Source organism: Rhinatrema bivittatum, chromosome 1, assembly GCF_901001135.1.
Source record: "Rhinatrema bivittatum chromosome 1, aRhiBiv1.1, whole genome shotgun sequence".
Lineage (NCBI taxonomy): Eukaryota > Metazoa > Chordata > Amphibia > Gymnophiona > Rhinatrematidae > Rhinatrema > Rhinatrema bivittatum.
In genome coordinates this window covers 779,101,764-779,127,595 of record NC_042615.1, presented here as the reverse complement: position 1 = coordinate 779,127,595, position 25,832 = coordinate 779,101,764, and the positions used below count along the sequence as shown (strand labels likewise).

The window sequence follows — 25,832 nt, the reverse complement described above, 5'->3', positions numbered from 1 at the left end:
TGACGTCTCTACAGAGGGGTATTTAAACCCCGCAGCTGCTTTCCTCCTTCGCCTTTGCAACAGACTTCGTCTGTTGCTTCTGGGCTGTGCTTCCTGTGCCTTGGTACAGTGTCCCTTGCCTCCAGTGTCTTCCTGCCTCCAGTGTCGTCCTACCTCCAATGTCTTCCTGCCTCCAGTGTCGTCCTACCTCCAATGTCTTCCTGCCTCTAGTGTTTTCTTGCCTCCAGCGCCTCTGTGCTCCTGTGCCTCAGCATCCTTTGCCCCTCCGATCCTCGCCTCCGAAGTTTCCTGCCTTCATCTTTGGATCCTTCTGTTCTAGCGTCCTTCTGGTCCTGTCGCCGTCTGTTCGTCACCCCAGATAGTACCTTCGGACTGTCTCTCTGGTACTGACCTCGGCCTGTCTCTTGACCTCTCTGTCTGCTGCCCGTCCTGACCTGTGTCCTGTGACTTCACTTCGTCTCTTCGCTGCCTGCCCCGGACCTTCTGCCTGGACTCCATGCCGTCTCTTTGTGTAGGTCGGTTCCTATCTCGCTGGGTGAACGCTCCGAGTACCCGCTCCTCGGGGGCTCTTCCACATTCATAGGCTATTCGCTCCTCGGAGGGCCATCCTGCCTGATTCCCTGGAACCAGTCCTTGTGAGTCCTCCTCTCGCCTACGCCACCTCCCGGAGATGAGTCCCAATGAGGGGATCCCTCGGCAGTCTTCACCTCTCGCTCCGGTTCAAGGGTCCACATCGACAACATTTACACAGAGGAAGCACGTAGATGTTGAATAGGGTTGCCGATAGTGCTGAGCCCTGGGGGACACCTGTATCTATGGGAAAGTTGTCAGATAAATGGTTTCCCAGTTTTACTTAGAATGTCCTGTTAGAAAGGAATGAAGAGAACCATTTATGAACTCTGCCATCTATTCCAATATTTTCCAGCTGGTGGCATAGCAGGGTATGGTCCACAGTGTTGAAGAGTGCTATTAGATTGATTAGCACCATAAATATATGATTCATTATCGTTAATCCCGCATAAGACAGGATCCATCAATGATATAAATAAAGTCTCAGTTGAGCGATTTTTTCTGAATCTGAATTTGCAATCCACCCACGTGATGTAATGGGGCTTTGATACATCCCACAGGTTCTTGACTGGTGGAGCAGAAGGACAAGGAAGGAAAAATTAAGACTTACCTGATAATTTCCTTTCCTTTACTTCTGCTACACTAGTCAAGAAGCCCACCCTGGGATGTGCAAATTGGGCTACCTCTACGAGATTGACTAAATGTTATAAATTATAAAAAGAAAAGAAAAAGATTAATAAAAAGGAGAAATGGTTTAAGGAGAATTTTCATTCCTCCAAGAATTTTTTAAGATTAGATTTCTTAGTTAAAGTGCTTCTCATAGTGTAAGTTGATGATTTATCTCAAAGTATAGAAATTACATTTTTGTGTTTTTTGTTGAGATTTGGTCAACATTTTAGATTTCAGTTATTACATTTTTCTGTTTGCTAGTTGTTGTAATTTAAATTTAGCTTTGACAGTAGTACACAGGCTATATCTGGCTACATCCATGACATGCATACAGGCGGTCATCAAAAAAGAAAAAAACCTTTTGCCTGCAATTGCTGGATGAGGAGACTAAACCCTTTTATGACATTTGATAATGTTAATGGGTTTCTGGGTGCATTGGGTGTCTTTTTTTTAGTCACCACTGGAGTATCTTTATTTTCCAGTGCAGAAAAGGCATTATGTAAGGGTATCATTGGGAGTGTTGCTGTCTCTTCGACACAGGCCTTATTCTACCAGAGCCTACCATAATCTATTTATTCCTGAATTTTTGTTTACTCTGTGGGAGTGGGGGCGGATATCCTGGATGCTGCTCATTTGAAGAGAATGGGTGTCTCTGGATCACAAGTTTTGTTCTACCAGAGCCCACTAATCCATTTTTACCTGGATTTCTGAACCTCGGAGGAAGCTGGGGATGAGATTCTGGATGCTGGGAGGTAGGGGAGGTATTTTGAAGCCTAGACAATTCCTCTTTCAGATGAGTGAGTTCCTTTTTCATTGCAGACCACTGAAGGAAAATTGGACAAACCTTAAGTCTCCAAATGATATGCCTTGGGACATAAGCACAATTGTTATATTGAATAAAAGACATTCTGATAATGAGTGTCAGTGAGGAAGGCTTGTAGAATGTTATCTTAACTAACATGCAAGTTGTTGGATTGTTACATAGGTCTAATATTATTCATGTAACCTAAGTCCTTGGAAAAACTATTTAAGAAAACACCCTATGGGTGAGTGGGAGATGGGAGGGTAAAAATAACTCTTGTAGGTAAAAACCTTTTTATTTCTCCCTTTAAAATTTAAAATAAAAGTTAGCAAAAGATTCATAACTTCTTAACAGCTAGAAATCAAGAGAATTTGAAGACCCAAGCAACACAGATAAGTAGAATCTAACAGCAAAGCAAGCAGCAATATATTGACAGAGTTAAAAGAAAAGGATAAGAAAAGATTCTTAAGGTTTTAACAGCTAGGGCGATAAAAGAATTTAAAAGGCCAAGCAGCACAGATAGGCAGAATCCAATTGCAGAAAGAGCAAGCAGTATATTGACAAAGTTAAAATAAAATGAAACTCCAGACTTATCCGAGCAGCAATGTCAGGGAAGCTGTGCAGCCCTCAGCAGAGCCGCAGGTCTAATAATGTTATGCAGTGACCATGGGGGCTGAATGTTCAGGGAACAGCCATGCTAGTACTTAAGGTTGCCCCCTGGCTGCATATCCTAAGGAGCGGGCTAATCCAGTCCTGGCTTTACCCCACTGTCCGCAGAGACTTGTGGTTCTGGTCGTCTCATTAAGTTATTCAAGAAAGTCAGAACTACAGGTCCCTACATGCAATGGGGTAAAGCCAGGACAGAATTCTCCTGTTCCTTATCACACGGAGCCAGGTGACAACCCTACTGGTATTGCTGGCTATATAGATTATTACAGAGCTTTGTAGGTGTGGGGGAGGGGGGAGGGAGGTAAAAGGAGATCCTATTTTCTCATAAGAAGACAAAAGATTGTCCTGGGTAAGGAGACAGATCATATAGATGGTCACACTCTGTGGCTGGCAGCATGGAGAGAATAACTGAGCAGACTGGATAGGCCAGTTGGTCTTTTTCTGCCACTATCTTATCATATTACTGTGTTTCTGCTTTACCTGAAATCAAGAAAAGAAGAGGGTGTTTTTTTCCTAAGTCTAATTAGGTTGTTTCCACAGGGAGAATTCTGGCAGGCCAGACTGTCTAACCTGCACTGGGTAAACCTGCAGTGAGCGTTGTTATTTATAGTACTCATACACGCTGCAGAATGCAAGAGCTTAGGAAAACAAATTTTAACCTGTTTGCCCTCTGTGGCCTGTATTAGCATAATGAGTACAAGATCTATGGCATTGTATAAATATCAAATGTGTTTATTGGCAATAACAGAGAAACAGAGCAAAAAAATAATGTAGTAGTTATGTCTAAAATATTCCACAGTAGAGCCCTCACATGCCAAGATTTAAATAAACGTCTTTGTTATGACAAGCGTCTGACATGCTTAGGAAAAATGGGGTAATTTCCACTGTAATAGGAAACAGCATCTGCTTTGAAGAAGCCAGTAGGCATAAATACTGGGACTCCTTTAGCGTGAAAGCAGTGACTACTGAATGGTAGAACCTTGAGCTCTGAATGATAGCAGATATGGATGGATGGCAAGCAGATGGGTCTGTGGCACAAATAAACAGCCTGCCACTTGCTTGTTTAGGTGGCCATGAACTGGAACAGATGCAGCTGATTTTGCAGACCATCCCCGTCGTCCGTGAAGAGGACAAAGAAGAGCTCCTCAAAGTCATGCCAACATTCATCAATGGAACATGGGAAGTGAAAAAACCTCTGCGGAAGCTACTGCCAGAAGTGAACGGAGAGGGTAAGTGCTGGTCTGACTCTATTGCCTAGGCCTGTGCTACTGACTATGGAGGAGCACCAGGATACACTCAGATTGTTTCACCGGCTGAACATCCAGTTCCTCTTGCTCAGTGTATGGGGTGATACTTTCCCACTGCATCTGAGTGTATTTTGGTTTTAGTTGTACATTTTTAAATAGGGTTATCAGGTACAAGGGCGGGTTGTAAGAGAATATCAGCCAGTACCTGTCTGCCTCCTTTGTGTATTTTCTGTGCAGCACATGCTTCAAAGGCTCTTAAAAGCATGCCTTGCCAACTCATGATAGGTACACCACTGCCTTGGCTACAAAATTACAGGGTCATTTATCAAAATGCACTATGGCATTAATGCACACGATGGTTATTGCAACACAAATGCAAATTTTACAAATTTATTCAAAGGGTCAGGATTAATATGTGAGAGAAAGAGAGACTCTAGGCTGGCACATATTGTAGTCAACTATTTATACTGCTATAGGAGGGCCCGCTAGTAACTCGAGGTGAGGTTTTTGGTGGTGGTCTAGGGTTTTGGGGGCCAGTTTTTTTTTTTTTATTTATGCTTTATTAAGTTTCTTAAACATTTTACAATGCAGAAAGAAATAAGAAAATTTTGAGTTACATCATCAATATTTCTAACAGAGGTAAACTTTAGCAAGCAAACTTATAATGTAAATTCAAATATTTCAGCCCACTTTATAGGGGAGCCATCCAAGGAAGTAACACAAAGAAGAAAATTATTCCTTACCTGCTAATTTTCGTTCCTGTAGTACCATGGCAAGCCGGGACCTCCCCATCCTGAAAACCCGGCTCCGGCTCCGCAAACGTAGCTAAAACTGGTGGCGTTGCTGAAATCGGGTCCCCTGCGTCCCCCTCCGAAATGCCGGCCTCCTCGTCTGAAAACAAAATGGCCGCCATTCCCGCGCTCAGAGGGAACGGGGCCTGCCGCTTCCGAGCCACGCGGTTCTCCCCGCAGGCTCCTGTGCCGTCCCTCGGAGGAGAGCTGTCTTCCCCCGCGGGGAGGCAGCTCGCGCAGAGCCCCTCCCACGACAGCCGACTCCCCTGCCGGCCGCAAGAAGAACAGGCCGCCGCTCGCAGCATAGTGAGTCCCCGGGGGGGGGGGCAGGAACCAGACAGGCGTGGCGAAAACCTCGGCGCCCGACGGACCAATGCGCGCGGATCACCCCCCCACCGACCCAAGCGAACCGCCGGGGAATCGGACCTCCCAGCGGCTGGCGACCCCAGGGAATGGCACGTCGCGGGGCCGCGGGTCGGCAGCGGCGAGGAGGAGGAGGGGGGGAGAGGTTAGCACCACTAACGTGCACCCCAACGATCCGGCGCGGCCCACAGCGATGGTGAGTACAGCTAAAGAAAAATAAGCCTGAAAACAAAGGCACACACTTACCCCAATACCTGAAGGCAAAGGAGAAGGAAAGAAGGCAGGAGAAGGGAGACAAGGGAGCAGACCTGTCAGCAAGCCCTTCCCGCCCTAACAAAACAAGCCACTTTGCTTTTTTTTTTTTTTTTTCACTTGATCCCTCAGAGAACAGACCAAAGAGGCCTAGGAAACCTAAGATCCTGTGCTGGGGACTGCCAGTCCCCTGCTCACATCTGCTGGAGTCAGAAGATACTGAGGACTGAGGCAAGGGAGGTGAGGTTATATAGGACCTCCCCCCCCCCCCCCCCCCCCACTGAGCTTTTTGTTCTGACTCCATCTGCTGGACGGGGGATATAACCCACCGTCTGGACTGATCCTGGTACGTACAGGGAACAAAATTCATACCAACATGAACTAAGAGGAGATAAACCTTTGTTTATTAACCAGTTATCTATTCCCAAACTAGGGGGCGGTTACTATGCCTTTATCCACCTTTGTCAACAAGAAAAACCTCAAGGTGGGTAGGTTCTAAGAAGACAAACTTGGTTTTTTTTGGAAGGTAATCAAACATTTGCAAGGGAATTTGAGAAAGAAAGTGGCCCCTAAGGCCAAAACTCTCTGTCTCAAAAGTAAGAACTGTTTCCACCTTGACTGTGTATCTTTAGAAACGTCTGGGAAAACTTGAATTCTCTGGCCACAGAAACTAAACTCTTTATTCCTAAAATACTTTTGAAGAACTAGATTCTTCTCTAGTTCCAAACTAAATGCCACTATTAGAGTGGCTCTAGTTTGAATATCATCCACTGAGGCCTCTAAGAAGGCTGTTAAATTAGGACTATCAGTAGATATCACATCCATTTCCCCTTCAGGGGCCAATACATCTCTTTTCTTATTTGATATATAATACATTTTTTAAATAGTAAGATCTTTTGTAATACCCAAGATTTCTTTAATATATTTATTAAACAACTCTTGAGCAGATAGTAATCTTGTATTCAGGAAAATCAAGAATCTTACATTTTTTTCTCCTCGTGTTTTCTAGTCCCTCTAATTTCTTATACATAATTAATGAATCTTTTATGAAAGTAGTCCCAGTGAATTGTAATGATGTAATCTGCGAAGTAGATGCTGCACCCATTATCTCTAATTGCGTAATACATTTACTATGGTCTTCCATATTAATCCTTATTTCCGCAGCAAAATTGGTAGATTGGGCCATGGACAAAGATAACATCTTTTCCATCTTAGTAACCGCCCTTCAAATGTCTACCAGGGTAATATTATCAGGATTAGCTGTCTCTGCATTCAACTCCAAAGAAAAATCAGCCATCACATTACCCTTTGCATTTAAGAGACGTGTCCCATCCTGACCTGGTGAAAGATTTCCTCTGGAATTGAGTGATGTTAGTACCTCTAATTCAGGGTCAGCTGTTTTGCTGGCCCCGTTATTTCCAGAGGACATATTGGGAATCTGGTTTAGGGCAGGACTGACTGAGGCTCCCAAAGAAAACGATATGTCCGGGATAACGTCCCTGGAGGTTTGACTCACCCTGCTGACGAGGTGCTGATCCATTGGTCAGTGACTTCCTTCCTTATAGGTGTAGAGACCACTATTTTCGCTTTTCTCTTTTTTTCCATCGAGGTCCAATCTCCTGGAGTGAGACCTTTACTATAGAAAAAATGTCTCCCAGGGGCGCGCCCCTTTGGCGCATGGCTTCGGCAGTGCACCGGTGGCTGCGCGCCGCTGCACACAAGTTTAAATAGGTGCAGCCGGCGCTCTCGATGACGTCAGACGGGGCGGGAACGGGTCTCCAAATCTCTGTCTCACAGTCCTCCATGCCCATACAGCTCTCAACGCGCAGGTCTCGGGTCTCGGCGCGCCTCTCCTCCGGCAGGGCTCCCACCACTGTGCTGCTGCACACAAATTTAAATAGGTGCAGCCGGCGCTTATTATTAATCTGATGCCTGATGGGAGGAGCAATCAGATAGGAGTAGCAATCTGTTATTAACGGAGTTGCTGGAGTTAGCAATCTGTAGTTATATAGGAGAGTTGAGGGTGGATCCTTGGACCAGTGGCAGATGACCACACTCCCAGGGAATGATCCCAAGAGGGACTACCGGTCAGGCTCAGAGTTAGGAGACAGACATACACTATTTATTTATTTATTTAAAGCTTTTTTATACCGACTTTCGAGATACAAATCAAATCAAGTCGGTTTACGGGGAACATAGATCTTAACGGTAACAGTACATATTAAACCATAAAAAGGAGGAGAAAAAAAGTTACACTAAAACAAGGGAATACACTAGTTCTTTTATTAGACAGTATACTGAACCACCCGAGATTGCAGTAGTGAGCTGGTAAGCCCGTCTGGGCTGTAGTCCCTCAGAGACTGGAACAGTGATCCCTGGAGGCTGAGCTGAAGAGAGACTGAGATATAGTGAGTAGGCAGGGTATGCAGATGGTAACACTCACACAATGTCCCAATGAAGCCCAGGAGCTGGAAAGTAAAGGCCCTCGAGGAGTGAGTACCTGGTTCCAGGGAAGGCTCAGAGAGAAAGATGGTAACTCACTGATGTAACTGATATAGTTGGTAGTGAAGACTTCCAGGCAGAAGAGTATAAGAAGCAAGTCTGGGAACAGGGCCCTCGAGGAGCGAGTACGGGTTCCAGACTGTCACCTGAAAAAAACAAGGAGAGAGCGAGGCCCCCGAGGAGCGGGTACCTCTGGTAAGTCCGAGGAGGCAGAGTTGCTTAGGTAGCGAAACCCTTGCTAACTATCTGTTAGCAAATACTGAGACCTTAAATATCCATTGTGGGTGACGTCATCTTCGGGGGACGCCCCCGAGGTTCGCGCCAATGCCGGTACTTCAATTGGGGCCGCGCACGTGCGTGCCCCTAGACCTCCAGGAAACATGGCGGTTGCAGCGTCAAGCTGGTCTGGGAACGCCCGAGGACAAGTGGCAGGAGATCGCAGCGGCAGCCAACCTTCCCGCGGATGGAGAGGGAGGCGCCAGAAAGGTAATGAGGGCGGAGAGAGGGCGTCGGGCATCGACAGACACAACAGTACCCCCCTTCAAAGGGCGACTTCCTCTTCAGGTACCAGGCTTAGGTTTTGAAGGATGCGCGAGATGGAACTGACGAAGCACCTCTTTGTCCAGGATATTGGTCTGAGGCTCCCAAGAGTTTCCTTTGGGGCCGAAACCTTCCATTATAGAAGGTATTCAAAAGTCTTGCCTTTCTTATGAACATCCAGGACTTCTTCAATTTTGTATTCCAAGTCGTCTTCTGCATTGATGACAGGTAGATCTTGAGTCTTGGAAGAAAATTCACTGAGTATGAGTTGTTATCAGCAGCGATGGATGGGCTGCTGGGGACGTCACTGAATTTTCAGAGGAAGTGGCGAAGTTGGGGAACGTCCAAAGCCCACTTCAAAAGATGACACTGTAGTGGATCTTTCAGCTTGTTGAAAAGACTCCTCACGTCTTCCACTAGATGTTTGAGAATGAAGTTGCGTCCTGCCCCCGAGTCCACCAGGACAGAAGTCTGAACCGTGACTGGTCCATAGGTCAAGTAGACTGGGAGAAAGCGCGAAGGAGAGGGCATAGAAATGACCCAAGAATAGTCCTCCTGTAGGACTTTGGCCCGTTCGTGCTTTTGGACGAATAAAGCATAAGAACATAAGAAAATGCCATACTGGGTCAAACCAAGGGTCCATCAAGCCCAGCATCCTGTTTCCAACAGTGGCCAATCCAGGCCATAAGAACCTGGCAAGTACCCAAAAACTAAGTCTATTCCATGTAACCATTACTAATGGTAGTGGCTATTCTCTAAGTGAACTTAATAGCAGGTAATGGACTTCTCCTCCAAGAACTTATCCAATCCTTTTTTAAACACAGCTATACTAATTGCACTAACCACATTCTCTGGCAACAAATTCCAGAGTTTAATTGTGCGTTGAGTAAAAAAGAACTTTCTCAGATTAGTTTTAAATGTGTCCCATGCTAACTTCATGGAGTGCCCCCTAGTCTTTCTACTATCCGAAAGAGTAAATAACCGATTCACATCTACCCGTTCTAGACCTCTCATGATTTTAAACACCTCTATCATATCCCCCCTCAGTCGTCTCTTCTCCAAGCTGAAAAGTCCTAACCTCTTTAGTCTTTCCTCATAGGGGAGTTGTTCCATTCCCCTTATCATTTTGGTAGCCCTTCTCTGTACCTTCTCCATCGCAATTATATCTTTTTTGAGATGCGGCGACCAGAATTGTACACAGTATTCAAGGTGCGGTCTCACCATAGAGCGATACAGAGGCATTACGACATTTTCTGTTTTATTCACCATTCCTTTTCTAATAATTCCCAACATTCTGTTTGCTTTTTTGACTGCCGCAGCACACTGCACCGACGATTTCAATGTGTTATCCACTATGACACCTAGATCTCTTTCTTGGGTTGTAGCACCTAATATGGAACCCAACATTGTGTAATTATAGCATGTAAAGACATCGAGGCCAGGCTGACCACAGTACTTGCAAAGGCCATTCTTCTGCCGAAATCTTTTCTCTTTGGTAGTCAAGTGTCCATGACCAAGTTGCATAGGTTCATCTGTATCAGCAGCAGGGGTTACTGGAACCATCCGAGGTGTAGAGACAGCACTGTCCTGTTTCAACCCGGGTACCACTCTAGGCCGGAGTTCCTTCACCTTGTCCCAGAGTCGTAGATCAATCCGAGTAGCTAAGGCTATTAATTCGTTCAGCGAGTCAGGTGTTTGGCGAGCGGCCAGCTCGTCCTTCAAACAGTTATCCAGGCCTCTGCAGAAGAGAGTCTTGAGACATCTGGGGTCCCAGCAAAGTTCTGCCGAAAGAGTTTTGAACTCTGTGGCAAATTCAGCCAAAGATCTGCTGACTTGCTTCAAATCCACCAAAGCAGAACCGGCTACAGACATTCGAGCAGGGTCATCAAAAACGGATTTAAACAAGTCCATAAATCCTTCTATGTCCTGTAAAATGGAGTCCTTGCATTCCCACAAGATAGATGCCCGAGACAGAGCCCTACCATCCAGGTATGAAAGGATGTAGGTAGTCTTGGAGAGAGCTGTAGGAAACAGAGACGGCTGTAAGGCAACGTGCATGCAGCACTGGTTCAAAAAGCCCCGGGTCTTCTGGATTTCTCCGAAAAAGCAGATTGGAGCCGCCAGTGGTACAGCAGTCTTCAAAGTTACCTCCGGTGACTGACCTTCTTGGTTGGAGGTTGTGCCTTGAACCTTTGGTGTGTAGTTGATGAAACGCTGAAGTAAGTTTCTCCAAAGCGTCTTGCTGCTCCACAATGCGCTGGGCCAGGCCCAGTATGGCCTGTAAAGCACTGAGTTTTGCCGGATTCATGGAGTTAGCAATCTGTTATTAACGGAGTTGTTGGAGTTAGCAATCTGTAGTTATATAGGAGAATTGAGGGTGGATCCTTGGACCAGTGGCAGATGACCACGCCCCCGGGAAATGATCCTGAGAGGGACCACCAGTCAGGCTCAGAGTTAGGAGACAAACAGACACTAGTTCTTTTATTAGACAGTATACTGAACCACCAGAGATTGCAGTAGTGAGCTGGTAAGCCCGTCTGGGCTGTAATCCCTCAGAGACTGGAACAGTGATCCCTGGAGGCTGAGCTGAAGAGAGACTGAGATATAGTGAGTAGGCAGGGTATGCAGATGGTAACACTCACACAATGTCCCAATGAAGCCCAGGAGCTGGAAAGTAAAGGCCCTCGAGGAGCGAGTACCTGGTTCCAGGGAAGGCTCAGAGAGAAAGATGGTAACTCACTGATGTAACTGATTATAGTTGGTAGTGAAGACTTCCAGGCAGAAAAGTATACGAAGCAAGTCTGGGAACAGGGCCCTCGAGGAGCGAGTACGGGTTCCAGACTGTCACCTGAAAAAAACAAGGAGAGAGCGAGGCCCCCGAGGAGCGGGTACCTCTGGTAAGTCTGAGGAGGCAGCGTTGCTTAGATAGCGAAACCCTTGCTAACTATCTGTTAGCAAATACTGAGACCTTAAATATCCGTCGCAGGTGACGTCATCTTTGGGGGACCACCTGAGGTTCGCGCCAATGCCGGTACTTCAATCGGCATTGGCCCCTTGGCCCCTAGGCCTCCAGTAAAAATGGCGGTTGTAGCATCGAGTCGGTCCGGAAACGCCCGAGGACAAGTGGCAGGAGAACGCCACAGCAGCCAATCTTCCTGTGGACGGAGGGGGAGGTGCCAGAGAGGTAAGGAGGGCGGAGAGAGGGCATCGAGCACCGGACACAACAGCGCTCTCGATGACATCAGAGGGGGGCGGGAACGGGTCTCCAAACCTCTGTCTCACAGTTCTCCAAGCCCGTACAGCTCTCAACGCGCAGGTCTCGGGTCTCGGTGCGCCTCTCTTCCAGCAGGGCTCCTACCACTGTGCTGCTGCACACAAGTTTAAATAGGTGCAGCCGGCGCTCGCGATGACGTCAGAGGGGGGCAGGAACGGGTCTCCAAACCTCCGTCTCACAGTCCTCTACGCCCATACAGCTCTCAACGCGCAGGTCTCGGGTCTCGGTGCACCTCTCCTCCAGCAGGGCTCCCTTTGGGGCCAGTTTTATATGCAGAGTGAGACATATGAACAGCATGTAAACCTTAGTGAAGATTTGACATGATTTGAAGTGAGGAAAGTCACACAAAGATGAGATTTCTACAATGTTCTCTCCCCCTAGCTTGATGGACTGACTACCAGGATACTATCAAGCTAGGGAGAGAGAACATAGATATATATCTATATAAATAAAAATGTAAAGGTTCGTTTGTTCAAAATCTTAAATCTCCGAAAGTTCTTCACCAATTGCTTTGAAATTTTGACACAACGTTGCATTCGAATATGCACATGTTTTTATATACCTATATTATATAGATGTCACACCTGTGACAGGTAAAAACATGCTTTTTGGGAAAAACAGCGCCATCTGTTGGACGTAAAAGCAACACACGCTATCTACAATATAAGTGGGCTCTGACTGATGGACCGCAAATGCGCAGTAGAGAGCAGCTCTACCGCGCATGTGCGGACCATAGAGCTCTGAGCTATGTGCTGGGTGTCACAGAGGGGAGGAGGAAAGGGCAGACGAGTCGCCGCTCCGAGAAATGGCTCAGCCCATTCCTCCGCCGCTGGGGAAGGGGGGAGGGAGTAGGGACTGCCAGACAGTTACACACAGGAGGAGGAAAGGGTAGAAGAGTCGCCAAGCCCCCGCCTTTTTATGGTCTGGGGTTCTGATACGCTGACATTAGGGACAAAGCTTCTATGGCCAATTCCAAAAGCAAAGCATGTTCAAGCAGCATTGTCTGAATTATCAGGAAGGCTCTCGGCTTTGACAGCGATTGGGGGGGGAGGGGTATTGGATTCTGAAGACAGCCAATGCAGAGCCCCCGCCTTTTTATGGTCTGAGGTACTGATATAATGATGTGAGGGATAAAGCACCGGACTGCTTCTATGACCAAATCCAAAAGCAAAGCCCGGTAAGCATTATCAGGAAAGCTGTTCATCACGTAAAAATGTTGCTAGCAGTAATTTTGTTATGGGTTTGACAGTTGCTTGCTTTTGATTGTAAGTATTACTGTCCTCGACAGCACATGGGGTGACCTACACGAAGCGGCAGTTCCTATAATAAGAAATTTGCTGGATGGACCATTTGGTCTTTTTCTGCCGACAGTTCTGTTTTTCTAAGGGACACTGTGATTGAAGATGTAGATATAATTGGCATCTCAGAAACCTGGTGGAGAGAGGATAACCAATGGGACACTGTGATATCATTTGGATCCCTTTTCCATTTCTTGAAAGATGTTCTTTTAGCTGTTATAGTCTCTTTCACCTCACTGTTTTACCATGCTGGTAGTTGTTTAGCCTTTCTTCCAACCTTTCAGCCCAAATAAAGGAGAACGAGTATAAACAGCTATATAGATGGTATCTGACGCCAGCTCGGTTATATAAAATGTCATTGGTGGATTGTGATAAATGTTTATTTATTTATTTATTTAACATTTTTTATATACCGAAATTCTAGCAACAATGTTGCTAATCATTTCGGTTTACATATAACATTGGAGTGACTTAACATGCGAGTCTTACATGGAACAGGAAAATGAACTTGGAGACAATTGAATAAATACTAATAACAAATAACATTAAAACAACAACAGTAGTAATAGACATGTTATATACAGGCGATTAAAATGAATCAGTTATGAATAAGATATCTGCAAAATAGACAAGAGGGATTGGAAAATTAATTCTTTAGTTGTTGAGCTAAGAGGTATTATATGGCATAGACCTGGAGGAGGGATTTGTGGATAGTACTCAATCGTAGGCTTGAGAGAAAAGCCAAGTTTTAAGTCTTTTTTTAAAAGTGATGGGGCATTGTTCAAGCCTAAGATCCGAAGGTAGAGAGTTCCAGTGTATCGGACCTGCAGTGGAGAAGGCTCTTTTGTTTGACGAAATTTTAAGTGGAGGGATTTTCAGAGAGCCTTTTTGCGCAGTTCTCAGTGGACGGGAGGCAGGGATGTGAGGCCACAGGAGGGTCTACAAACTTTCCAGGATCGAAAGCTCCAATCTATGTGGCAACTTACAGCCATTCAAAATGATAGATTGGATAACTGGGAACATTTGGGAACCTTATTTGCGAAGGAAGTGTAAAGGCAATACCGATAGCATAGGGGTAGAGGGGTTATTAGGAAGGGAAGTACTGGGGGAGTGGGGGAATGTGAAGAATTGGCCTCTAAAGAAGGCCTCTAAAATTCTCACTTACCCTTGGAGGGTCCACCGCCGATCGCGAGGCTGTCCCCCACCGTCGGTAAAGCCCGCCTCCCAGCCTATCAGAGCTGACGCTCTGGCAACCAATCAATCAAGGCCTCTGAGCCCTTTAAATTCCTCTACCCGACGGCGCCGCGCGACAAAGGGGCCTGCCCCTTTGTGCGCCCCTTCGTGCAGCCCCGCAGGACAGCCCTTATTCTGGAAATTTGAAACTGCTCAGCGCCTTGCGACGGTTCCAGCCCGCAACCTCCTCATTCCAAATCATTGACTTCCAGTTTCTCCTCTCCAAGTGGGTCCCGCAAGAACTTGCCACAAGCTCCATAGCAACGCGTCCTTCATTCTTCTAAACCAACGATCTACCAGAGAAAGCTTACTTGCCCGGGCTTGCGCACTAGGCACTATAACCCCTCGAGGTAAGGCTTTCGCATCTTCCTCTCACTTCGCATATTCATCTTCTCCATTCATAGAAGCTCTATCCCGTATTAGTTAACAAGTGACCATGCTCTGCATTCATAACCATCCTTTACGCTAGTGGCCCATCACTCCTCGCCCCCCCCCCCCCCCTCCGCTAGCCATCATGCGCTCCTTCAACATTCCCATTATCTACAACCACCTGAGGAGACCTCCCAAGTCCTACACCCTCTCTCTCAACCGCCAACAGAGGCTCATGCCCATCCTGCTGTCGCCCGTCACCCAACTACTCGGCCTGGCTCTATTCTCTCTGACTTTATTCAACGCGCAATTTATCTCCAAGAAAACGCATATTCTCAACGACTTCCTCTCCGATTCTAAACCAGACATCTGTGCCATCACAGAAACTTGGTTAAAAGCCTCAGACACCGTCCTAATAAATCAGCTGTCCACACAGACCTACGACTTCCTCTTGATTCCCAGACTCAAAAAAAGAGGAGGAGGGCTACTCCTCGCAGCCAAAAAAGGGTTAGGCCTGACCCTCCAGATTACCAACACCCTTGCCAACATGGAATTCGCACTCTTCAACTCAAAACATCTGCTAATTGGATTAATCTACGCCCCCCCAGGAATACTGGAGGCAGACCCATCACCTATCATCGAACTAGCTGCAAAACACCTCAATACTGGTAAACCAGCCATCCTGATGGGAGACTTTAACCTCCACGTGGATGTTCAACTGCGCTCCACCAACTTCGAAACCCTACTCTCTTCACTTAGCCATATAGGTTTCAGACAAATCGTTAACGGGCCCACCCATAAAGCAGGTCATACATTAGACCTTATCTTCATAAATGAAGGAATATCGACTCACACCAACCCAACAAGCCTACCGGTACCGTGGACAGACCACCGAATCATCTCTTCTATGCTAGAGATCAAGGAGCACCCTCCACAAACAACACCCTCAATCTCAATATCCGTCAGGAAACCTTGCACCGGAGAACTCCTCAGCTCACATCTTACCAAGGAACTAGTTCATCTGGATCTATCGGACACCAACACTGCCACGACTTCATGGATCAACATCACTAACAAGGTTGCAAATCAAGTGTGCCCCTTGACCACAAAAACTATCAATCCGGACAAAGACAACAGGAAACCTTGGTTCACCCCTGAGCTGAAGTCGCTCAAACAAGAGCTTAGAGGTAAGGAGCATAAATGGCGGAAAAGCCCTTCCACAACAACTCTCCTAGCCTATAAATCTTGCCTTAACTCATACAGAAATGTCATCAACAGAACCAAGAAAGAATTCTTCTCCAAAAAGCTCCACCACTTCGTCTTCGAATCAAGAGCCTTGTTCTCTTATGTTTCAGCCCTCACTAAACCAGCTACGCCCATCATTCCAGATGAACAAGCTACTAACAAAGCCAACGAACTGGCGGACTACTTCGAGAGTAAAATCACCTCACTCGTCGCCCCCCTCAAGGGGCTCTCTCATCAACCGAACTTCGCATTCACCTTCAGTTCTAAACCATCGCACCCAACCCCCCAACAACATAACGCAACCCCAGTTGCTCTCTCCACCTTCGAGCCGACGTCTGCCTTAGAAATAGAGAGCATCCTCAAGAAGATGAAACCCTCGTCCCACCCTTTAGACCACATTCCATCCAATCTGCTGCTCTCCATCCCTAATATCATCTCCAAACCTTTAGCAGACATCATAAACTGCTCGCTTTCGCAAGGCCAAGTCCCTGACCAACTTAAGATGGCAATGCTCAAACCTCTCCTCAAAAAACCTAACCTTCCTCCCACAGACCCAGCGAACTTCAGACCCATAGCCAACCTTCCTTTGATTGCCAAAATCATGGAGAAGGTTGTAAACAGACAACTCTCCGATTTCTTAGACGAATATGACATCCTTACATCAAACCAATTCGGATTCCGTAAGTCCCGGAATACCGAATCCCTATTAGCCTTATTATCAGACACCATTCTCCTTAATCTGGAAAAAGGCCAACCGTTCCTTCTCACACTACTGGATCTCTCCTCAGCGTTTGACACCGTGAATCACACCTGCCTCCTTCAGCGTCTAGCCAACATTGGAATCACAGGATCAGCGCTAGACTGGTTCAAATCGTTTCTGGAAAACAGGTTATACAAGGTCAAGATAAACAGCAAAGAGTCTCACCCTTTTGACTCAAAGCTGGAGGTACCTCAAGGATCATCCCCTTTCACCCACACTTTTCAATATTTATCTTCTCCCACTTTGTCAACTACTAACCAACCTCAAGCTAACACATTTCCTATATGCGGATGACATACAAATACTCATCCCTATAGCGGAATCTCTCCAAAAAACCTTGTCTTTCTTGTTCAACTGCCTCTCAGCAATCAACACCTTACTCTCCAGCCTCAACCTGGTACTAAACACCAACAAAACTGAAATCCTCCTTATAGCTCCAGAAAACTACATCCCTCTCTTCCCTACAACTGCCAACCAATGTCCTAGCACCTCAATTGACCTCACTACTCAAGTAAGAGACCTGGGTGTGCTACTAGACAACCGACTCAGCCTCAGCAAGTTCGTTAACAACACCACAAAAGAATGCTACTTCAAATTGCAAGTATTAAAAAAATTAAAACCACTTCTACTCTACCGAGACTTCCACCTGGTATTACAATCCATCATCCTCCCGAAACTGGATTATTGCAACTCACTCCTTCTGGGCCTTCCCGCTAGCACCATCAAACCACTTCAGATGGTCTTGAAAGCCACGGCCAGAATTCTCACAAACACTAAAAAAAGGGATCATATCACCCCCATCCTCCAGCACCTACACTGGCTGCCGATTAAATACAGAATACACTTTAAAACCCTTATGATGATACACAAGGCCCTTCACAACATCTCCCCGCTCAACCTTACTTATCAACTCCAACAGCACATCACTAAGAGACCGACCAGAAATGCGTACAAGAACATGCTACTCACCCAGCTGGCAAAAATGTCTCTGAGGAAACGCGCTCTTTCCATGGCGGGTCCCCCTCTCTGGAATTCGCTCCCTCCTGACCTCCGCCTAGAACCCTGCCACAGGACATTCAAAAAGAAACTAAAGACTTGGCTTTTCGCCCAAGCATTCCCGGAGAACTAAGACCCAAGGAATACGATGACATTATAGACCCCGATTCCCTTCTCCTTCTGTACATACGTTCCTTATAGTGCTATATTTCAGTTTAATTAGGCCATGTAGCTCCTCGTAAGTTCTTGTAAGTTCCTTATTGTCCAAGTTCTTTATTGTTATTTGTTTCATGGTAAGCCGCCCAAGAGGCGTCAGTTTTAGTTCCCTGTAAACCGGTGCGATATGTATATTATACAGGAACATCGGTATATAAAAATAAACAAATAAATAAACAAATAAATAAATAAGAATTGTACTGTATGATTAAATTGTTATATTACGTTCAAAGGGAAATGCTGTTGGGTGAAACTGCTTGGAAGGCAGACATAGTAATTGCATCTGGGAGGTACGGGATTTTCTTACCATGCTGAGTCCGGTCAGAGACTTGTTGATCTGGTATATTTGTATAGTGCACTGTACTAAGCGGCTGTTGTTATACTGTTACCTTTTTCATGGCCTGCTAATGAAATTTGAATTGCAAAAAAAAAAAAATCGTCTATGATGCCTGAAGACTGGAGGGTTGCTAATTTTTAAAAAGAGTGATCTAGCAAACTATACAGACCAGAGGGTCTGATGTCTGTGCCAGGCAAAAAGTATTTATTTATTTAACAAAATTGCTGAACATATAGATAGTCATAGTTTAATGGGACAAAGCCAACATGGATTTAGCCAAGGAAAGTCTTGCCTCACCAGTCTGGTACATTTGTTTTTTGTGGGCGTAAATAAACATGTGGATAAAGGTGAGTTAGTTGATATAGTGTATCTGAATTTCCAAAAAGCATTTGACCAGGTCCCACATGAGAGACTTCTTAGGAAATTAGAAAGTCATGGGATAGGGGGAAGTGTCCTATTGTGGACTGCCAACTGGTTAAAAGATAGAAAACAGAGAGTAGGGCTAAATGGTAAATTTTCCCAATGGAGAAAGGTGAATAGTGGTGTGCCCCAGGGATCTGTTCTGGGACCACTGCTTTTTAATATATTTATAAATGACCTGGAAATGGAAATGAGTGAGGTGATCAAATTTGCCGATGACACAAAATTATTCAGAGTTGTTAAATCACAAGAGGATTGTGAGGAATTGCCAGAGGCCTTTGCAAAACTGGAAAACTGGGCATGCAAATGAAATTAAATGTGGATAAGTGCAAAGTGATGCACTTAGGGAAAAATAACCAAATCTATATCTACACAATGCAAGGTTCCACATTAGGAGTCACTATTTAGGGAAAGGATGTAGGTGTTATCATTGAAATTATGTTAAAATCTTCTGCTCAGTGTGCAGCAGCAGCCAAGAAAGCAAATAGAATGCTAGTGATTATTAGGAACGGAATGGAGAATAAAATAAAACAGAGAATATCATAATAACTCTGTATTGCCCCATGGTGCAACCTCATCTTGAGTATTGTGTGCAGTTTTGGTCACCACATCTCAAAAAAGATATAGCAGAATTAGAAAAGGTACAGAGAAGGACAACCAGAATGATAAAGAGGATGGATCGATTCCCCTATGAGGAAAGGCTAAAGAGGTTAGGCCTCTTCAGTTTGGATGAGACAGCTGAGGCAGGATATGATTAAAGTCTATAAAACAATTTGTGGAGTGGAACAAGTAAACTTTAATCAGTTGTATACTCTTTCAAAAAGTACAAAAACTAGGGACACAAAATGAAGTTACTAGGTTATATATTTAAAACTAATAAGAAGATATTTTTTTGCTAAATACATAATTAAGTTCTGGAATTTGTTGTGAGAGGCTGTGGTAAAAGCTCTTAGTGTAGCTACGTTTTAAAAAGGTTTGGACACATTCCTGGAGGAAAAGTCTATAACACAAAAGGAGGGCGGAGTGAACAACACACACATATAGAGAAATCACAACAAAAAAATGTGTGGCATCAAGTAAACTGGACAATAACGATGTATTGACCCAAAGATGATTTAATTTACATATGCACACTGAACAATGTGCACGACCTTCGCATCTATAATATTGTCTACTGTATATTGAATGTCATGCACATTGTTCAGTGTGCATATGTAAATTAAATCATCTTTGTGTCAATACATCGTTATTGTCCAGTTTACTTGATGCCACACATTTTTTTGTTGGGAAAAGTCTATAAACCATTATTAAGGGAGAGTTGCAGAAATCCACTGCTTATTCTTGGGATAAGCAGCTTGGAATCCAACTACCCCTTGGGATCCTGCCAGGTACTTGTAGCCTGGATTGGCCACTGTTGGAAACAGGTTACTGGGCTTGAGGGACCTTTGGTCTGACCCAGTATGGCAAGTCTTATGTTTTTAAGAAAATTTTGAAGTTCAATTGCAGTGTACCAAGCAGATGACAGAATGGCAGGTAAGATAAAGAATGTAGGGGATGGGGAAGGTGGACTTGGTGTTAGTAGTGGTTTGTAACAGGGAATAAGATTGAGGAGGATTAGTACCAGGAAGAGAAAATGTAATGGAGCCATAGGAAATAAAGAGAGGCCTATAACCTCCCCAGTATTTAGCCAGCTGCTTGAGGAGCACAGGGTAGGAGCAGCTCTAACCCGAGGAGTGTGGTGGGGACTTCCGGAGTCAAGCACTGAAGCAGCTGGCAGAAGTATCCAGTACCTCACTGACTGCTCGAGGAGCATGGGGTAGGGTGGGAACATCTCCGGCCTGAAATGAGTTGTGGTGACTTCTGGCGTCAACCACTGAGGCAGCTGGGAAAAGCCTGCAAAATGGGGCTGTAACTTCCCCAGTACCTGGGCAGCTGTTCAAGGAGCATGGGGTGAGAGCAGCTCAGGCCCAAGGGGGGTTGTGTGACCTCTGGAGTTGACCATCGAGGTAGCTAAGAGACGTGTGCAGATGGACTGTAATCTGTCAGAAGCAGTGCTGGAGTGCCAGAAGCAGCTAAGCTCATAACCCACTTCCGGCAGGGATTTTTTGGATTTAGGGGGTTCTGGGGCCATGGAGGGATATGCTGCGAGACTTTAGGACTGCAGGTGGGTAGGAGGGTCCAGCAGCATCATTAATTATAGCACCGGGAAATGGGGTGAGGAGGTTCCCTTAGAACGGGCTAAGGGGGTGGGGTACACAGGAAATGTTTGGAGGGAGAGAGAAAATTGGACCGCAGGCCCCTTCTTCTTTCTTAAAATGTTTACAGTGTTACTTATCTGTGGTGATGGGAGACGCACGGAAGCAGACACGTCAGGCAGAGATCTTGGGAAGGCACCCTCAACTAAAAACGGGCGCACTTCTTTTATTGTCCTGGGTTACATCTCATCAGAGTAAACATCATACCATTGGTTACAACACTGCAGGATATACAGCTGCAAGGCTTATTATGCTATGCGCGTGATTAACTCATGTTATTATCTTTGTCAAAGCAAGCAAGCATTCTGGGGTAGATCTTTAAAAACTACGCGATCGCGTACTTTTGTTCGCGCACCAGGCATGAACAAAAGTACACTGGATTTTATAAGATACGCGCGTAGCCGCGCGTCTCTTATAAAATCCAGGGTTGGCGCGTGCAAGGGGGTGCACATTTGTGCAACCTGTGCACGCCGAGCCCAGCGCGGCCTGCCTGTTCCCTCCGAGGCCGCTCCGATTTCGGAGCGGCCTCAGAGGGAACTTTTCTTCGCCCTCCCCCCACCTTCCCCTCCCTTCCCCTACCTAACCCACCCCCCCGGCCCTATCTAAACCCCCCCTAACTTTGAGCGCATCAGCCGGCAGGCCCGCTCCATCCTCCGGTCCCGGGGGCTGGTCCGGAGGCCTCGACCACGCCCCCGGGCCGGCACCACGCCCCCGGGCCCGCCCCCGAAACGCCGCGTTGTTTCGGGAACGCCCCAGACACGCCCCCTCCCTCCCCTTTTCAAAAGCCCCGGGACTTACGCATGTCCCGGGGCTTTACGCGCGCCAGCGGCCTATGCAAAATAGGCGCGCGAGGGCCCTGCGCGCGTAAATCCAGAAGGATTTACGCGCGCGGGCCTTTTAAAATCCGCCCCTCTGTGTTTAGGGCAAGGTTGTTGTGAAGCCGAGAAGCTGAGATAAGAAAGTACAGAGAGCTGAGGAATGCTAAAGCAGACAAGCTCAGCGTGGTATGCCAGCTACTGAGCAAAAGCCTTTATTCCCCACACTTATCCGCATATCTTTTGAAGATATCTGGTTAAGTAGCAAGTTATCTGGCCACACAAGGCCGAACTGAAAAAAGAACCAGAACATAGCCAGTTAGGTTTCTAAGTTATCTGGCTACATGTAGCTGTATAACTTTAGTCGAGTGTATTCAGCAGGACGTTTATCCCGCTATCTGGTTAACTTTAGCTGGATAAATTGCCAGCTACCGAATTGTGGACCTCTAGATGACGGAATTGCATGCTTAAATTGAACTGGCCAAATTTTGATCAGCTAGATTTAGGTGAATTTTCAGCCCAAAACCCTAACTGGTTGGGCTCAGCTGTAAATTCACCATGATAGAAAGGTGCTATACACTGTAAGTCTGTATGTGGAGGCCAGCGATGCCTAGTGTATGTCATGAGCCAGTGCCCTGTCTGGTATCTTTCATGGCAGGAAATAGCCCTTCATTCTGGCTGTTTGGGGAACACAAATCTTCCTAGTATTTGATTCTCTCTCCTGAACCATGCAGCAACAAAATCAGAATTTGCTGGGGAAGGGAGATCCTCATAATTTTCCAAGCTATGCAGTTATTTAAATGACATAAAAATTACTGGGCTGGGTTTTTTTGTATCTACCCTTTACCCATTGATATGAGAAGTTGTCTATTTTATTCTTATTTTATTTTGACATACCTGTGCAGAAAATGCTGGATCTCTAATAATAGACTATTCCAGATCTTTATTACCCAGAATATAAAAATATTTCATTTTATTTTAACACAAATTTATTGTTCATCAACATTAACCTCTGTACTCTTTTTTTTTTTTTTTTTTACTGGATCCATCATCTCTGGCATAAACGTCTGCAAAGTTTACATATCCTCTTGCATTTTTCATTTCCACGGTGATCATCCTGGGTCCTGAGTAGACTGAAGAGGGAGAAAAATGCATATTATCCATTTTAGAATAAGGCTGTAACGTAACAAAATGTGGAAAACATGAAGGGGTCTGAATACTTTCTGAATGCATTGTATCTTGTCTTGTAAAACATGACATTACCTGTAATGAAACAATAATAGTAAATTGCAGATTGCTTTTGGATGGTTAATTTTTGTTCAGAATAACTTAAATTTGTTATGGTTTTGAGGTGTTGGAGTGAATTCTTGGGTACTGCGGTGATGACCACTCCCATGGGGAGGAGCCCCGTGAAGAACCGCAATACTAGGCTAGACTCGAGACACACAAACACAGATTTGTCTTTTATTATACAGCTGAATGATACCACCAGAGGTGGCAGTAGTGAGGTGATCCAGTAGTAGCAGTCCAGGGGCCCTCGGCAGAGGAGACCCGTCTCACAATGGTAGATGTTAGCAGCACATGGTAGTATAGGGAATTCAGGATGCAGGTTCCCAGTGCTGAGCTGTAGATGAGACAGACTGATAAAGGTTAGATTACTCACTAAGTTGGTAGCTGTATTGATGGAGATTCCAGCAGGCAGAAGTAGTTGGATTGCAGGCACCAAGGCAGGGAGAGCAGGCACCTGAATGAAAGCAAAGGGCCCCCGAGGAGCGGGTACCCAGGTTAGATGAAATACCCCGAAGGGCAGAGAGAGCTTCCAGCGGCAGCACGGAAGCGGCAGAGTAGCTCAGACCAGAGGCATTCCTATCCTTGCTAACTTGAATTGTTAGCAAACGACGGGCAGGCTAAATACCCGGATGGCGTGATGTCACTCGAGGGGGATGCCCTCGAGGTTCCCGCCATGACATGGATAAAGACGTGGGTGGCGTGCATGCATGCACCCTAGGAAGCCCTCAGGAGAAACATGGCGGATAACCTTGCCATTGCCGTTCCGGGGACGCCGGAGAGAGCGGCATGAAGACGCGGCGGCAGCCATCTTCCCAAAGCTAGCGGAGAGAGCAGGAAGAAAGGTGAGGCACAGAGGTCAAAGCCTTCTGAGACCAACGGATGCAACAAAATTCTGTGCTGTTGTGCACAGGAATGTCTTCCTTAGGTGCCCAAGCCCTTTATCACAATATTGATTTCTTGAGTAATTAATGCAAACAAGACAGAGGTAAGCCGGTGATTAATACTAAATAAGATACAATGGACATCTCACTTTATACTTCCCAGTGATTAACTACATATTAACTTTCTTCCGAGAGCGCACAATGCTTGCATTCCATTAAAACCAGAGGGGGGTCAAGTCACCTGTTTTACAGCGGGAAAGGAAGCTGAGGCTTGGCTGGTAAATAAAAATGTTTGGTATTCAGACCTAAGGAGGATGCTGTGCAGAAGGCCAAGAAGTTTGAAAACAGGCACATAGGGGTAGATTTTCAGATGAGCGCGAACAGCCTACTTTTGTTTGCGCTCCAGGCGCAAACAAAAGTACGCTGGATTTTAGTAGATACGCGCGTAGTCGCGCGTATCGGCTAAAATCCTGGATCGGCGCGCGCAAGGCTATCGATTTCGTATAGCCTGCGCGCGCCGAGCCGCACAGCCTACCCCCGTTCCCTCCTAGGCCGCTCCGAAATCGGAGCGGCCTAGAAGGGAACCGTCCTTTGCCCTCCCCTCACCTTCCCCTCCCTTCCCCTACCTAACCCACCCGCCCGGCCCTGTCTAAACCCCCATCCTACCTTTGTCGGGGGATTTACGCCTCCCAGAGGGAGGCGTAAATCCCCGCGCGCCAGCAGGCCTCCTGCGCGCCGGGCCGCGACCTGGGGGCGGGTACGGAGGGCGCGGCCACGCCCCCGGGCCGTAGCCACGCCCCCGTACCCGCCCCCAAAACGCTGCCGACACGCCCCCGCAACGCCGCACGCTCCGGCCCCGCCCCCGACACGCCTCCCGACACGCCCACTCCGAAAACCCCGGGACTTACGCGAGTCCCGGGGTTCTGCGCGCGCCGGTGAGCCTATGTAAAATAGGCTCACCGGCGCGCAGGGCCCTGCTCGCGTAAATCCGCCCGGTTTTGGGCGGATTTACGCGAGCAGGGCTCTGAAAATCCGCCCCATAATGAATAGTGACAGATTTAGGATTTTGCCGCTCTTAGGAACTGTTGATACTATCACACCCTCCTCCCTCTCCCAGACAAGGGACAATAAAGCCGAAGGTCTACGGCAAAGCCTCTCTCTGCTCTGCTCTTTCTGCTCCAAGCTCAACACTCTCCCTTTCCTGTCCCAGAATAACAAGAGGAGGAGAGCTGGATTAGGGAGCAGACTGTCTTTTCTTTGCTGCTTGCTGAGTGCTCTGGCCTATCTCTCTCCTCCTGTTCCTTGCGCTGGGAGAGGCTGGAATAGAGAGTAGAGCAGTTTCCTTGCTCTGTCCCTTCCAGCATTACCTGCCCACTCCAGTTTTCTGCACTGAGAGGGGAGGGGATAGAGCAGAAAACAGGGCTGATCTCTGCTAAGTGAGACTCAGCACAACTGAGTGGCAGCAAATCTTCAACTGGCCTGCTGTCCTCCAGATTTTTGCTGCCCTAAGCACAGGCCTAGTATGCCTATTGGCAAATCCAGGCCTGATTATGAAGGACGTCTAGTCCGCCCTGATCCAAGTTGTGCAATGAATTAGTTGCCTCATTTCCCTATGCATGAGCCTGATTATTCCTTTATGCACATGCAAGGTCACTCTGGTGATGTTGAAAAAAGCAAGAAAACCACACTGTCATACCTGGGAACTCTCCGGATTTGGCCCGGAGACTCCGGAATTCTAAAAGAATTACCGGGTCTCCGGGCCAATACCGGAAATCTCCGGGTGCTGCAGCAAAACCAATCTGCTTGGACCCAGAAAGAAGAAAGGAACGTCACTGGTCTTGCGCACCTGAAAAAGGAGGAACTCGGCAGCGATTTCTACCATCTCCGGACCTTTTTAACTCTTAACTTTGCTTCCTCGTGACACCACCTGCTCCCGCACAGCCTGTTTCCTGTATCCAGCCACTTGCCCGCCCCATCCTGTTTGCCTTGGCCAATCCACATTGCGATTTCTGCCCGTGCATCAAACAAGGAGTAAGAA

General features: G+C 46.5%; 1 protein-coding gene across 2 annotated transcripts in view; it reads left to right on the top strand.

The window, feature by feature from the left end:
• The window catches only part of MAPK4 (mitogen-activated protein kinase 4), a 291,734-nt gene that overhangs the window by 253,403 nt on the left and 12,499 nt on the right, over window positions 1-25,832 (top strand). Inside the window, exon 4 of one of the 2 annotated variants that reach the window (XM_029580068.1) lies at window positions 3,778-3,939. The exons of the other annotated variant lie outside the window; for it this stretch is intronic. Coding sequence (XP_029435928.1) covers window positions 3,778-3,939 — 162 coding nt within the window. The remainder of the gene's footprint in view (window positions 1-3,777; window positions 3,940-25,832) is intronic. 2 annotated transcript variants of the gene reach the window in all.